A 15,421-nucleotide genomic window follows, 5' to 3' on the forward strand; every position below is an offset into this window, starting at 1 on the left:
TGAATAAGCTTTGCATGTCTCCTAGATAAGTTTTGGTTACTCGTCCACGGCTACCTCTAGAGAACCCTAGATTCCTAGACGCTACTTATACTTCACTTATGAGGGGGGTAGCCTGGTCCTGGTAGAAGGTGCCAACACCATAGGTGTCCACCACACACCAGGCCATACATTGGTGGTGCAGCGTTGGGATAAGATACTTGAAATTGCCTTACCACTTCGTTACTAGTAACTTTCCACAGGTAAGCCCACTACTATTTTTTAGGATGCACTGCACTTAACTAGTCTCCTAGTTTGGGTAAGTTGTGGGTCTGTCGTAGCTCTTTCACCAAACTCTCAGGGAGTCCAGTTGCTTAGAGTAGTGCACCCACACTACTCTAGCAGGATGTCTTCAGTGGAAAACACAACTCAGGACACAGACTCTCAGTACGAGAGCTGCACGTTTCAGGAGTTGAGGGAGAGGTGAGCTTCAGGAAGCAGAAACAGAGAGAAGTCCCAACAAGTCTACTTCTGGGATTACTACTCCAGGCTGACTAGGACATCCCGGGTGGTAGGGGGAGGAGGCATTAGAGACTGCCTTCCAATCTTAGAGTAGATTTAGGCTACACTGGGGACAGTCAGGAGGAATCTGGGTTACACCACAGTCCTGTTAGGAGCACTGCAGGTAGTGAAAAGAGGAGTCACTCAAGAAGGCCCACTTTTAATCCTAGAGGGTTGGTACAGAGGGTCCCTAGGAGGAGAGAGAGGTCCTCCTCATCTGTGAACACCCAGGTCTCATCAGTGTCTGATGGGACCCACCACTCCAACCAACTCAGAGGAAGATTCTCTAGACAGGAAACTCAGAAAATTGAGGTTAGGGGAGACCAAGCTGATACTGCAGCAATTATCCCTAGATAGGGAGGCCTTGGCAGTGGAGAGGACGACAGGATTTGGGACTGGCTCCCCATGGTGGCCCCATGGAACAATAACTTCAAGGACACCAACGTCAAGGAGGACTCCTATGACTCTAGGAACCGGAGTAAGATAGTCCCACCTTACAAGGTGGGAGGTGACATCCACAAGTGGTTCACTGCCTTAGAGAAGACCTGTAAAGTACAGAGGATCTCTCAGACAGTGGGCAGCAATCTTGTGGCTCTCCTTTTCTGACTCCTCACTGTCAGAAGAAGCTGCAGATGATTACCAAGAACTTAAGAATGCACTCTTGGGTGGGTTTGGGTTGACCACAGAACAGTATTGAATCAAGTTCATGGAACCTAAAAAGGAGTCCTCTCAGGATTGGGTAGATTTTGTGGACTGCTGGAAGCCTGGTTGCATGGCAGTAAAGTAAGTGATTATCAAGGCTTATATAATCTAATTTTGAGAGATCACATCCTTAACAATTTTGTTTCTGATCGGGGGTGACCACAAGAAGGATTCTAGTGCTGCTGAGGCACCCAAGGCATTGAGCGAAGACAAGCACCAGAGGACAGGGGATGACATTCTCTCTCACCTGAAGAATATCTCATATACTTCGACAAAGTTGAAAAAAGTATTTTTCAAAAAAGTGACTAAAGTCTTCAGATTTCTGCTTATAGTGCAGAAAGAAAATAAATGAAGTCAGCGTGCTGGGATGGCGCCTATATAGGCACCGCATACGTCACTTATAATGCAGACGATGCCATGTGCAGCTGAACAAGGTCATCTTCTGGTGCACTGGGGTACTGCTCGAGGAAAAAATTTCCATATCCAATCTGATGCCTGGCGATAATTCAAAAAGGGTTCTATGGCTAGAAGTCTGTCAGATAAAATATTATAAGAGAGCCTCATGTCAATGACTTATCTGGTATGTAATGTTTCCAAGAGTGGGTTCTCTCTACTAGTGTAAGTTTTTGCAGACGTTGATTACAAAAAGCCTGCCCCGATTTTTGAGGTCGAGCGTGTAATCGCTTTCCTACCTGTTATCTATTTGTGGGCTTTTAATCAGGCCAATAGCACACCCATCACGTTAACTTTTTTGTGGGTTTGCCTTTCAAAAACTTTTGTCATTGGTAAATGCTTAACGTTTGTCCCGCCTTGGGGCAGTTTTGTTTCCGCCTTGCAGACTGACCCTGCTACATGTAAAATTGCACGTTTGCCGATAAACTTGAGCCTGGGAAAACTACTTTTTTTTTTTTTTTTCCTTTTGTTTCTACCCTTTAGTAAGCCACCCATTATCTGTGCCGGTGAAAACCCTTATGTTTTTGGGCAAGGAGCACACAGTGCAGAACTATGTCATAAGTGAAAGTTTCTCCGAGAGAAAATAAGTCAATGTTCACTTCATGAAGCACAAAAAAGACACTTGCAGTCATTGTTTCTTGGCGGCCATCGCATCTCAAAAACGAATCCCTTTAGTTCTGAACTGCAGAAATATGGGTGAGAGGGACCATAAAATGGGTTTAACATGGCGCTTGCTGCAACAGTTCTAGTTACTTGGTGGTACATATTAAATTACTTAAGATAGTTTTATCAAATGGAACCTCATCCTATTCACCAACGTTGGAAGGCTAAACGGCAAAGTCGACCCCGTCGGATTCAAACCTCCTCATTCTCAAAAGGGCTAATTTAATACAGGTCGGAAAGACACATGAGGTGCCTGTCCCCATTTTATTCCAGTGCATAGAAATTGTTTTTCCTTTGGTCACTGGTTGCTTCTCAGACTACATAAGTTTCTCCTCTGCATTCAGACACTGTTAATTGGATGAACATGACAGAAGGTGGTGGCTGTCTCTAAGCGTGGCTACTTTCTGGAAATAAATAATGCCAATGTGTTGCTGTTTAAACCGGATTAAGCACTGGTAGGTGAAAACAAATGTATGTAAAAGTATCAGTATTGTCTTGGAACGTGACTTCTAGACTATTTCCTTTACGAGCCATTTAGAAGTAAATTTAGATAGCCCTTGTACATTTTGAGTGATTTCATCTGCTAATATGTTACTTCTGATGGATACAACTACTTGTGGATTCCTCACCTTATGAATTCTCCCAATGTGCCAGCATTCGACGGAAAATCTTATTCCTAGCTCTCCATGTCGATGAGGACGTCACAATTGCACGGCTCTGCAAGTGACTCCGTCTGACGTCACCGTGACAATACGAGGTCCTCGCCGGCGTACTGACGTCGGTTCCCTTTTTTCCGTGCCTTCGACGCGAACTGTTTTCTCCTAGCTCTTGCTACTGTTTCGAAGGTGTTCCTTCTTGTCTCTGGTTACAGTGTCTCCTCCTAGAAAGTCAGGGTTTAAGCCTTGTCGGGAGTGTGTGGTCGCATGTCGGTTACACTCACGATGATTGCCTTTGGTGCTTAAGTTCAGAGCATGACGTCAAGGAGTGGGTGTCCTGCCAAAGCATGAATCCGAAGCCGCTGAAGGAGAGGGAAGCCAAACCTAAGGCGAAGAAAGGACATAGAAGTGTGAGACGACGATCTACGATGACTTCTTCGAAAAAACATAAGAAGTGGCGTCAACACGACTCTGGGCGTCGTTTGGCTCGAAGCAGGTCAAGGTCCAGGTCTCCATCTAGACAGCGACGTGGGAGGTTAGTCCTACAGTGACTTCACAGCCTCAAAGCCCTCAGGCTTCACCGGCGCCATCGTTCTTCGAGGTGGTTGCGCCTCAAGGGAGTCCTCACTTTTTGCCTGGCGAGCAGGATTCAGATGCTCAGCCGGCGCAGGTGCTGCATGAAGACCAGCGGTATCCTGCCTTCCTGGCTCGAGCGAACCTGGCAGCATTTTTAAATGCCATGTTTTAACATGTTTAAGCAATGGCCCCTGCTGGTGCACCGGCTAGTCCCACGGGTCCTTTGGCATTTACATTGGAGTCTGTAGGAAGTTGGCTCTGTATGTGCTATTTCAAAGTAAGGAATAGCATGCACAGAGTCCAAGGGTTCCCCTTAGAGGTAAAATAGTGGTAAAAATAGATAATACTAATGCTCTATTTTGTGGTAGTGTGGTCGAGCAGTAGGCTTATCCAAGGAGTAGTGTTAAGCATTTGTTGTACATACACATAGACAATAAATGAGGTACACACACTCAGAGACAAATCCAGCCAATAGGTTTTGTTATAGAAAAATATCTTTTCTTAGTTTATTTTAAGAACCACAGGTTCACATTCTACATGTAATAGCTCATTTGAAAGGTATTGCAGGTAAGTACTTTAGGAACTTTAAATCATAAAAATTGCATGTATACTTTTCAAGTTATTGACAAATAGCTGTTTTAAAAGTGGACACTTAGTGCAATTTTCACAGTTCCTAGGGGAGGTAAGTTTTGGTTAGTTTTACCAGGTAAGTAAGACACTTACAGGGTTCAGTTCTTGGTCCAAGGTAGCCCACCGTTGGGGGTTCAGAGCAACCCCAAAGTCACCACACCAGCAGCTCAGGGCCGGTCAGGTGCAGAGTTCAAAGTGGTGCCCAAAACACATAGGCTAGAATGGAGAGAAGGGTGTGCCCCGGTTCCGGTCTGCTTGCAGGTAAGTACCCGCGTCTTCGGAGGGCAGACCAGGGGGGTTTTGTAGGGCACCGGGGGGGGACACAAGTCCACACAGAAATTTCACCCTCAGCAGCGCGGGGGCGGCCGGGTGCAGTGTAGAAACAAGCGTCGGGTTTGTAATGGAAGTCAATGGGAGATCTAGGGATCTCTTCAGCGCTGCAGGCAGGCAAGGGGGGGGTTCCTCGGGGAAACCTCCACTTGGTCAAGGGAGAGGGACTCCTGGGGGTCACTCCTCCAGTGAAAGTCCGGTCCTTCAGGTCCTGGGGGCTGCGGGTGCAGGGTCTCTCCCAGGTGTCGGGACTTAGGATTCAAAGAGTCGCGGTCAGGGGAAGCCTCGGGATTCCCTCTGCAGGCGGCGCTGTGGGGGCTCAGGGGGGACAGGTTTTTGTACTCACAGTCTCAGAGTAGTCCTGGGGTCCCTCCTGAGGTGTTGGATCGCCACCAGCCGAGTCGGGGTCGCCGGGTGCAGTGTTGCAAGTCTCACGCTTCTTGCAGGGAGCTTGCAGGGTTCTTTAAAGCTGCTGGAAACAAAGTTGCAGCTTTTCTTGGAGCAGGTCCGCTGTCCTCGGGAGTTTCTTGTCTTTTCGAAGCAGGGGCAGTCCTCAGAGGATGTCGAGGTCGCTGGTCCCTTTGGAAGGCGTCGCTGGAGCAGGATCTTTGGAAGGCAGGAGACAGGCCGGTGAGTTTCTGGAGCCAAGGCAGTTGTCGTCTTCTGGTCTTCCTCTGCAGGGGTTTTCAGCTAGGCAGTCCTTCTTCTTGTAGTTGCAGGAATCTAATTTTCTAGGGTTCAGGGTAGCCCTTAAATACTAAATTTAAGGGCGTGTTTAGGTCTGGGGGGTTAGTAGCCAATGGCTACTAGCCCTGAGGGTGGGTACACCCTCTTTGTGCCTCCTCCCAAGGGGAGGGGGTCACAATCCTAACCCTATTGGGGGAATCCTCCATCTGCAAGATGGAGGATTTCTAAAAGTCAGAGTCACCTCAGCTCAGGACACCTTAGGGGCTGTCCTGACTGGCCAGTGACTCCTCCTTGTTGCTTTCTTTGTTCCCTCCAGCCTTGCCGCCAAAAGTGGGGGCCGTGGCCGGAGGGGGCGGGCAACTCCACTAAGCTGGAGTGCCCTGCTGGGCTGTGACAAAGGGGTGAGCCTTTGAGGCTCACCGCCAGGTGTTACAGCTCCTGCCTGGGGGAGGTGTTAGCATCTCCACCCAGTGCAGGCTTTGTTACTGGCCTCAGAGTGACAAAGGCACTCTCCCCATGGGGCCAGCAACATGTCTCTGGTGTGGCAGGCTGCTGGAACTAGTCAGCCTACACAGACAGTCGGTTAAGTTTCAGGGGGCACCTCTAAGGTGCCCTCTGTGGTGTATTTTACAATAAAATGTACACTGGCATCAGTGTGCATTTATTGTGCTGAGAAGTTTGATACCAAACTTCCCAGTTTTCAGTGTAGCCATTATGGTGCTGTGGAGTTCGTGTTTGACAGACTCCCAGACCATATACTCTTATGGCTACCCTGCACTTACAATGTCTAAGGTTTTGTTTAGACACTGTAGGGGTACCATGCTCATGCACTGGTACCCTCACCTATGGTATAGTGCACCCTGCCTTAGGGCTGTAAGGCCTTCTAGAGGGGTGTCTTACCTATACTGCATAGGCAGTGAGAGGCTGGCATGGCACCCTGAGGGGAGTGCCATGTCGACTTACTCGTTTTGTCTTCACTAGCACACACAAGCTGGCAAGCAGTGTGTCTGTGCTGAGTGAGAGGTCTCCAGGGTGGCATAAGACATGCTGCAGCCCTTAGAGACCTTCCTTGGCATCAGGGCCCTTGGTACTAGAAGTACCAGTTACAAGGGACTTATCTGGATGCCAGGGTCTGCCAATTGTGGATACAAAAGTACAGGTTAGGGAAAGAACACTGGTGCTGGGGCCTGGTTAGCAGGCCTCAGCACACTTTCAATTGTAAACATAGCATCAGCAAAGGCAAAAAGTCAGGGGGCAACCATGCCAAGGAGGCATTTCCTTACAGAGTCCCTGGCCCCTTATAAGGCAGCGCCATTCATGCCCTTTTATACGGCTGAGGATGCTGGTTTGGCGCCGATGACCTCGCCTCAAAGGCCTAAAGCGCTGATGACATCACCTGATCAGTCAGCGCCGATGACCGAGCCTCCGGTGTCCACGGTGCTGATGTGATCAGCTCCAGCGCTGAATGGATCCGGATTGGACCGTAGTGTCTCCTGCTCCTGGTCCGCGTCTTTCAGTCTTGAAGCCGGTGTCATCGATGTCAGCTAACTCTGTCAATGCCAATGTTGGAGGCCAGGTTGAGGTCGCGCAGAAAAGCATTGATGCTTTTAGAGGAACAGGAGTACCAAAGACAGCTAGTGGAAGAAGGAGAGATTGCAGACCCCTTGGGGGAATATCAAGGCCTAGACTCAGCCAGTGGGCTATACACTTCCCCGGAGTGGGACCTTTCTTCTCCAGGGTAGTTTACAGAGGAAGCGTCCTCTCAATTCTGTGGTCAGGAAGGCGGCAAATTTCTTGGATCTTCCGTTGCCTGCTGCTGAAATTAAAGCGATTCTTTTAACCGAGGTCCTGCATCCTTCTCCAACTTCAGCAGAACCATTGCTCCCATTTAATGATGCTCTTACGGAGCCTATTTTAGAGGTATGGAGGAAGCCTGTGTCATCCCCAGCTGTGAACAGATCTGTGGCGAGACGGTATAGGGTGGCTCCTGGAGATCTGGGATTTTTGTCAAAGCATCCCACCCCGGAGAGTCTGGTAGTTCAGGAATGTTCCACACGTTCTGCACCAGGCACCTTCCCTATGATTCCTTAGGACAGGGAGTCCAAGAGAATGGTGCAGTCGTCCGAGAAGACCTTTTCTTCCCGTAGTACGGCCCTGAAAGCAGCAAACGCTACTTGTGTGATTGGTAGATATGTGCACGCCCTGATGGACATGGCTAAATCTATGGTTCCAGACTTGGAGCAGGAGATGCAAGGACAATTCGGTGAACCACTATCAGACGCTCAGGCTGCGGCTAAGCAGATTATCCAGTCTGGTCTGGATTCTACAGACTTTGGCTCGGGCGATGGGTACCTCTATCACTACCAGTAGGCATCGTGGTTGAGGTAATCTGGCTTTTGTTCGGATGTCCAGACCACTCTGTTGGACCTGCCTTTTGATGGAGAGAAGCTGTTTGGAGCTAAAGCTGACTCTGCCTTAGAGCGCTTTAAGGACTGTTTGGCCACAGCAAAGTCTTTGGGTCTGCAGGCTTCCACTACTACCCCTTTCAGGTCCTTTCGGAGGTTCAGGGGATTTGGCCGTGGAGCTGTTTACCATGGGAGACCCCAGTCCAACAGCCTGCCAGCCTCCCATATAGATCCTTTAGAGGGTGGGGGAGGGTTCGGACAAGAGGGGCCACCCAGCAGCAGCACCCTGTATCATCCTCTTCATCTGGGTGACTACAACAAGGGAAGCAGCCCTAGTTTTCTGCCCATTTTGAGCCACACTTCTCCTCTAGGGGGGAGGTTATGTCTTTTTCTCCGCGAGTGGGAGTTAACCACATCAGAATCCTGGGTTCTAAATATTGTGAGGAAAGGATATGCTCTTCCTTTTCAGGAGTTCCCATCCCTGCCTGTCCCTTGTTTTGTTCAGAAGACCATCTACTGTTGTTGCAGCATGCCATTCAAATCCTGTTATCAAAAGGTGCAGTGGAGTTGGTTCCAGAGCATGAAAGGGGTCAGGGTTGTTAATCAAGATATTTCCTGATCCCCCAAGAAGGATGGTCGATTGAGGCCTATCCTGGATCTGAGGATTTTGACTTGGTTTCTCAAACGGGAGGAATTCAAGATGCTGACTCCGGCGCAGGTGCTTCTGGCGTTGAACAAGGAGGATTGGATGGTGTCTGTCGACTTGCAGGATGCTTACTTTCATATCCCTATTCTCAAGTCGCACAGGAAGTATCTCTGGTTTGTGGTGGCGTCGCAGCACTACCAGTTTGCAGTCCTTCTGTTTGGTCTTACTTCAGCACCTTGAGTCTTCACGAAGGTGATGGCGGTGGTTGCAGCAAGTCTCCGAAGGAAGGGAAAATTGGTATTCCTGTACCTGGACAATTGTTTGATCAAAGCCAAATCTCCGGAACTCGTGCTGCTTCACTTGCAGATGACAACTCAGTTGTTGTTCAATCTGGGCTTTCTGATAAATGTGCCCAAGTCTCACCTGGAGCCCTCTCAGTGCCTCCTGTTCATAGGGGCAGGAATGGATACAACATTGAATCGTGCCTTTCCTCTGCCTCAGCAGATTCAGGACATTCAGGTGTTGATTCCAATGTTTCAAAATGGAGCAGTTGTTCCAGTCCTCAAGGTCCTATGCTTGCCCTGTCTGTTAGCTTCTTACATTCTGTTGGAAGTTGGCTCTGTATGCACTATTTCAAAGTAAGGAATAGTATGCACAGAGTCCAAGGGTTCCCCTTAGAGGTAAGATAGTGGCCAAAAGAGATAATACTAATGCTCTATTTTGTGGTAGTGTGGTCGAGCAGTAGGCTTATCAAAGGAGTAGTGTTAAGCATTTGTTGTACACAAGCAATAAATGAGGAACAAGCACTCAAAGACAATTCCAGGCCAATCGATTTTTGTATAGAAAAATATATTTTCTTCGTTTATTTTAAGAACCACAGGTTCAAATTTTACATGTAATACTTCAAATGAAAGGTATTGCAGGTAGGTACTTTAGGAACTTTGAATAATCAAAATAGCATACACACTATTCAAATAAATCACATATAGCTATTTTAAAACTAGACACAGTGCAATTTTCAACAGTTCCTGGGAGGAGTAAGAGTTAGTTAGTTTTTGCAGGTAAGTAAACAACCTACGGGGTTCAAATTGGGGTCCAAGGTAGCCCACCGTTGGGGGTTCAGAGCAACCCCAAAGTTACCACACCAGCAGCTCAGGGCCGGTCAGGTGCAGAGGTCAAAGTGGTGCCCAAAACGCATAGGCTTCAATAGAGAGGGGGGTGCCCCGGTTCCAGTCTGCCAGCAGGTAAGTACCCACGTCTTCGGAGGGCAGACCAGGGGGGTTTTGTAGGGCACCGGGGGGGGGGGGGGGACACAAGTTAGCACAGAAAGTACACCCTCAGCAGCACGGGGGCGGCCGGGTGCAGTGTGCAAACATGCGTCGGTTTGTAATTGAAATCAATGGGAGACCAAGGGGTCTCTTCTGAGATGCAGGCGGGGGGGGGGGGGGCTCCTTGGGGTAGCCACCACCTGGCCAAGGGAGAGGGCCTCCTGGGGGTCACTCCTGCACTGGACTTAGGATCCTTCAGGTCCTGGGGGCTGCGGGTGCATAGTCTTTACCAGGCGTCGGGATCTGAGGAGCAGGCAGTCGCGGTCAGGGGGAGCCTCGGGATTCCCTCTGCACACGTTGCTGTGGGGGCTCAGGGGGGGCAACTCTGGCTACTCACGGTCTCTCCGTCGTCCCTGAAGTGATTGTTCTCCACAAGTCGAGCCGGGGGTGTCTGGTGCAGAGTAGCAAGTCTCACGCTTCCAGCGGGAAACGCAAGTTGTTGCTTTGTTTCAAAGTTGCAGTCTTTGGTGAACAGGGCCGCTGTCCTCGGGAGTTATTGGTCCTTCTAGAGCAGGGCAGTCCTCTGAGGATTCAGAGGTCGCTCGTCCCTGGGGAAAGCGGAGCACTGGAGCAGTGTCTCTTCCAGCCGTCGGGATTTTAGAGTCAGGCAGTCGCGGTCAGGGGGAGCCTCGGGATTCCCTCTGCAGGCGGCGCTGTGGGGGCTCAGGGGGGACAACTTTGGTTACTCCCAGTCTTGGAGTCGCCTGGGGGGTCCTCCCTGTAGCGTTGTTTCTTCACGAGTCGAGGTCGGCGGGTGCAGTGTTGCAAGTCTCACGCTTCTTGCGGGGATTGCAGGGGTCTTTAAATCTGCTCCTCTGGAAACAAAGTTGCAGTCTTTGTTGAACAGGGCCACTGTCCTCTGTAGTTTCTTGGTCTTTTGGAAGCAGGGCAGTCCTCTGAGGATTCAGAGGTCGCTGGTCCTTGGGAAAGCGTCGCTGGAGCAGTTTTCTTCTGAAGGAGGGAGACAGGCCGGTAGGGCTGGGGCCAAAGCAGTTGGTGTCGTCTTCTTCTCTGCAGGGGTTTTTCAGCTCAGCAGTCCTCTTCTTCGTAAGTTGCAGGAATCTAAATTCTTAGGTTCAGGGAAGCCCTTAAATACTAAATTTAAGGGCGTGTTTAGGTCTGGGGGGTTAGTAGCCAATGGCTACTAGCCCTGAGGGTGGGTACACCCTCTTTGTGCCTCCTCCCAAGGGGAGGGGGGTCACATTCCTATCCCTATTGGGGGAATCCTCCATCTGCAAGATGGAGGATTTCTAAAAGTCAGTCACTTCAGCTCAGGACACCTTAGGGGCTGTCCTGACTGGCCAGGGACTCCTCCTCGTTATTCTCATTATTTCCTCCGGCCTAGCTGCCAAAAGTGGGGCCGTGGCCGGAGGGGGCGGGCAACTCCACTAGCTGGAGTGCCCTGCGGTGCTGGAACAAAGGGGGTGAGCCTTTGAGGCTCACCGCCAGGTGGTAAAGCTCCTGCCTGGGGGAGGTGATAGCATCTCCACCCAGTGCAGGCTTTGTTACTGGCCACAGAGTGACAAAGGCACTCTCCCCATGTGGCCAGCAACATGTCTTGAGTGTGGCAGGCTGCTAAAACCAGTCAGCCTACACGGGTAGTTGGTTAAGGTTTCAGGGGGCACCTCTAAGGTGCCCTCTGGGGTGTATTTTACAATAAAATGTACACTGGCATCAGTGTGCATTTATTGTGCTGAGAAGCTTGATACCAAAGTTCCCAGTTTTCAGTGTAGCCATTATGGTGCTGTGGAGTCTGTGTTTGACAGACTCCCAGACCATATACTCTTATGGCTACCCTGCACTTACAATGTCTAAGGTTTGGCTTAGACACTGTAGGGGCACAGTGCTCATGCACTGGTGCCCTCACCTATGGTATAGTGCACCCTGCCTTAGGGCTGTAAGGCCTACTAGAGGGGTGACTTATCTATACTGCATAGGCAGTGAGAGGCTGGCATGGCACCCTGAGGGGAGTGACATGTCGACTTACTCGTTTTGTTCTCACCAGCACACACAAGCTGGCAAGCAGTGTGTCTGTGCTGAGTGAGGGGTCCCCAGGGTGGCATAAGATATGCTGCAGCCCTTAGAGACCTTCCCTGGCATCAGGGCCCTTGGTACCAGCGGTACCAGTTACAAGGGTACCTGTATGCCAGGGTGTGCCAATTGTGAAATCAAAAGTACAGGTTAGGGAAAGAACACTGGTGCTGGGGCCTGGTTAGCAGGCCTCAGCACACTTTCAATTCAAAACATAGCATCAGCAAAGGCAAAAAGTCAGGGGGTAACCATGCCAAGGAGGCATTTCCTTACAGCCATTGTCATTTGTATATGAGATCATACTGTAAATGAGAGAGTTTGTTTGGATCTGAGTGACCACGACTTCCCTGAGAAGTTCCAAAGATGTCATGCGCTCGGCTGCCCAATCATCTCTTCCCTTTGGGAGAAATGAGGCACTGCTAGTTAGCCGAAGCAAAACCGGATTTAGGGTGACAGAGGTCCTTCCAAGTGGGTCAGACTCAGTCCCCCACACCGTGAACGATCCTTCTGCCTAGAAATCCAGTAGTCTCATTTAGGATAATGAGAGCCCACGTGACACTATGATGGTTTCACCTTCACAGACTCATTACAGATCTCCCCTCCCCCAGCCATAAATGTTGGGCACCAAACTCCCTTTTTGTGTGGGTTACAACTTAGTTTTCATACGGATGTTTGATTTACTAATGGTATATAACAATGTTGCCAGGATTGTCCATGTTATTTTTTTTTTTTTTTTTGGCAATGATTTACGGTATTTTAGCATGCCAAGCTCTTTACCATCTCACAATTTAATAAATTCTATACTAGGGACTTGTATGCAGCGGTGAATTATTTATGACTGAAGTAACTTGTATGATTTCAATGACCATGCCTACAGTGTAAACCTAGGGCTACAGGTAACATTCTTCCAGTCCCACACTGAAGTCAAAAGAGAGCGCGAACTAAGAGTAGCATGAAGGTAATTTTTTTGCCAATGTGTTTTTAAACAATGGTTTTCCTCATAAACATGAATGAACAAGTGCTTGCTATTGTCTATATATATTTCCATTAATGAAAGATACTGATCATTAATGGACAAGTCTTCAAGTACAGCTATAACCTATGTAAGTGATAAACCTGTCACAGTTCAAAATATTTTGTATTCTGTTAGTATTGTGACCAAGGGTTGCTTTTTTTCTCTTCAGATATTTGGTTCACGTGTACGAGTAGATTCAACTGCTAAAGTTGCTGAAATAGAGCAGGCAGAAAAAGAAAAGATGAAAGAAAAAGTAGAGCGCATATTAAAACATGGGATTAATTGCTTTATCAACAGGTATGTTTTTTTAATCTTCACTGCCTTGTGTTTACATACAGCAGGGCATTAATTAGCTGTCTTTCTTTGTATTGTAATGCATCAGGAGAAGCTACTTGTTTGTTTTAATGTATTCTTTACATGCAAATGTTGTTTGTTTGATCAGATATGATTAGAATCTCCTATAAAGCAACTTGTACTAACCTAAATGTACCGAAGTTTGGTCAGCTCATTGCCTAGATGGTCATTTTGGATTGGGGAGGAAGTGCTGTCAATACATGCTGGATAACATTCTCAGAATATATTTAGGACACCACTTGTCTTTCACTGACAAACCACAGCCATAAATCAGTGTTAACTATTAAAAAAAACTGTTTTCAAATTCTGCACAAGCTTTATCTGCCAGCCTTTATTGTATGTATGAGGGGAGGAATCTGTCCTGGAGCAAGTAATTCCCAGGCCTGCAGGTCCCCCTCCAGTCATATTATTGCCGGGCCATCGCACCTTTTGAGAGGCCTAACAATTTCTTCAGACACTTGGCCTCGCGTTTCCCTCCCAATTTGCCTTCATACTTAGAGACTATAGCTCTGTCCCATATTGGCTTTGTACGGGTACTATAGCCTTCTAACCAGTTAAAAAAGGACTCCACGAGGGACCTCAAAAGCTGTTCTTAAAAACGTATAAATCATCCAATTGTTCATCCCACCCCCCTCAAACACACTTTTTGCCTGGTTTCTGATGACCCGCACACGCTTTTCTTTTTTTTTTTTTTTTTAGCTATCACTAAGACCCTAGTAAATGGTACCCCTGATGCCTAAGACCTCGGGTACTAAGGAAAGTCTCTGAGGGCTGCAGCACCAATTATGCCACTCTCGGAGACCCCTCACCAAACTCACACAAGTGCTGCCATTGCAGACTACGTGTGTTGGTGCAGGCTAAATTGAAAACGCGACCTGTCACACCCCTGTGTGTCATGTCCTCCAACTCTGCGTGTGCCAGGTGTAAGTCACCCTAAGGCAGGGTGCATCCACACACATATGAGGGCATATATGCATGAGCTTATATGCCCCTGCTATGTTTGTTGTTTCTGAGACCTAGTAAGTGCACAGGGAAGCCATTTTAAATGTTTGTGCTGGACCCTGGTCATTACAAGTTCACCAGCTACATGATGGCTTCTCTGAATCCTGGGATGTTTGGTATGAAACATCTCAGAATAATAAACCCTCACTGATCCCAGTGAGGGATTTATTTAAAACCATGTACACAGAGAACACCTTAGAGGTGCCCCCTGAAAACCTACCAACTACTAGTGTGTTGACTCACTGGTCCTGACCAGTTCAGGCACCACAGACTCGTTTCTGGCCCCTCCAGGTACGATTCATCACTCTCGAGGGCCTGAGACAAAATCCTACACTGGGCAGAGGTGTAACCTCCTCTTCCAGGCAGGATGGTTGTTCCAGGGTGGGGAGATGTAGATCAGGGCAGTGAAAGTGTGGAAGAAAGGGATCCTCCAGCACTTGAAAGAGAAGAATCTGCATCCGAAGTGTCTAGGGCACCTTCCTCTAGTGAGAGTGGTTTAGGTCCCTCAGGTTCCAGAGAAATACTCTCTGAAGAGTAGATTCTCTTAGAGGGACTAGCCAGGAGACTTGCCCTGGAAGACCGAATTCTACCAACAGAAAAAGAAAGAAGAGAAATGGGTTTATCTCCCATTGATGGTGGTAGCAATTTTATGACTAGGGACAAAGTAGAGCATTCTGACCCTAAAGTCCCTAAGGGGGTTGCCCCAAATATGAGGACGGTGATGTGATATCACCAAATGGTTCACAGCCTATGAGAGAGGGCCTGTGTTACCAGATGACTTGACAAACCTCATTGGAGCTCTCCTCTGTGAACTGTTCTCAGGAGGGTGCAGGGAAAGACTCCCGACACTGAATGAGGCAGATGCAAGGTGCTATGACTTCATGAAGGATACTATGATTGAGAAATTTAGGCTTACTCCTGAGGAGTACAGAATTAAATTCAGGAAAACTCGAAAAACCCAGAGTCAGTCCTGGCTAGAATTTGTGCACTACTCAGTAAAAACACTAGGTGGCTTAAATGTAACAATGTGCATGATTATGAAGGACTTTAGAATTTAGTAATGAAAGAACATCTGTTGAGTAACTGTGTGCAAGAAAAGTTACACAAGTTCCTGTTGGACCTACGCCCACTTTCTCCTCAAGAGTTGGGGAAGAATGCAGACCACTGGGTCAAACAAGGGTGACCAAACTTTCCACTGTTGGGGGTGGGGACCACAAGAAACGGGCAAAAAATCCCCAACAAGGGAAAAAGGGTAAACAAAACAAGGACAAAAGTAAAGAGTCTTCAAAAGACCTCCAGAAACATGCATATGAGGGTGGGCTCTGAGACTCCTCACAGTCCAAGGGTGGGTACAAAGAGAACAACTAGGATTCCTAAAGGGCTTGGTGTAATGATTGCAAGGCTCT

At 48.3% G+C, this 15,421-nt stretch overlaps 1 protein-coding gene across 1 annotated transcript in view; it reads left to right on the top strand.

Annotated features, from left to right (window-relative positions):
- The window catches only part of CCT2 (chaperonin containing TCP1 subunit 2), a 474,987-nt gene that overhangs the window by 178,649 nt on the left and 280,917 nt on the right, over nt 1-15,421 (top strand). Inside the window, exon 9 of the mRNA XM_069229541.1 lies at nt 12,829-12,956. Coding sequence (XP_069085642.1) covers nt 12,829-12,956 — 128 coding nt within the window. The remainder of the gene's footprint in view (nt 1-12,828; nt 12,957-15,421) is intronic.

This window comes from Pleurodeles waltl, chromosome 4_1 (genome assembly GCF_031143425.1).
Source record: "Pleurodeles waltl isolate 20211129_DDA chromosome 4_1, aPleWal1.hap1.20221129, whole genome shotgun sequence".
Lineage (NCBI taxonomy): Eukaryota > Metazoa > Chordata > Amphibia > Caudata > Salamandridae > Pleurodeles > Pleurodeles waltl.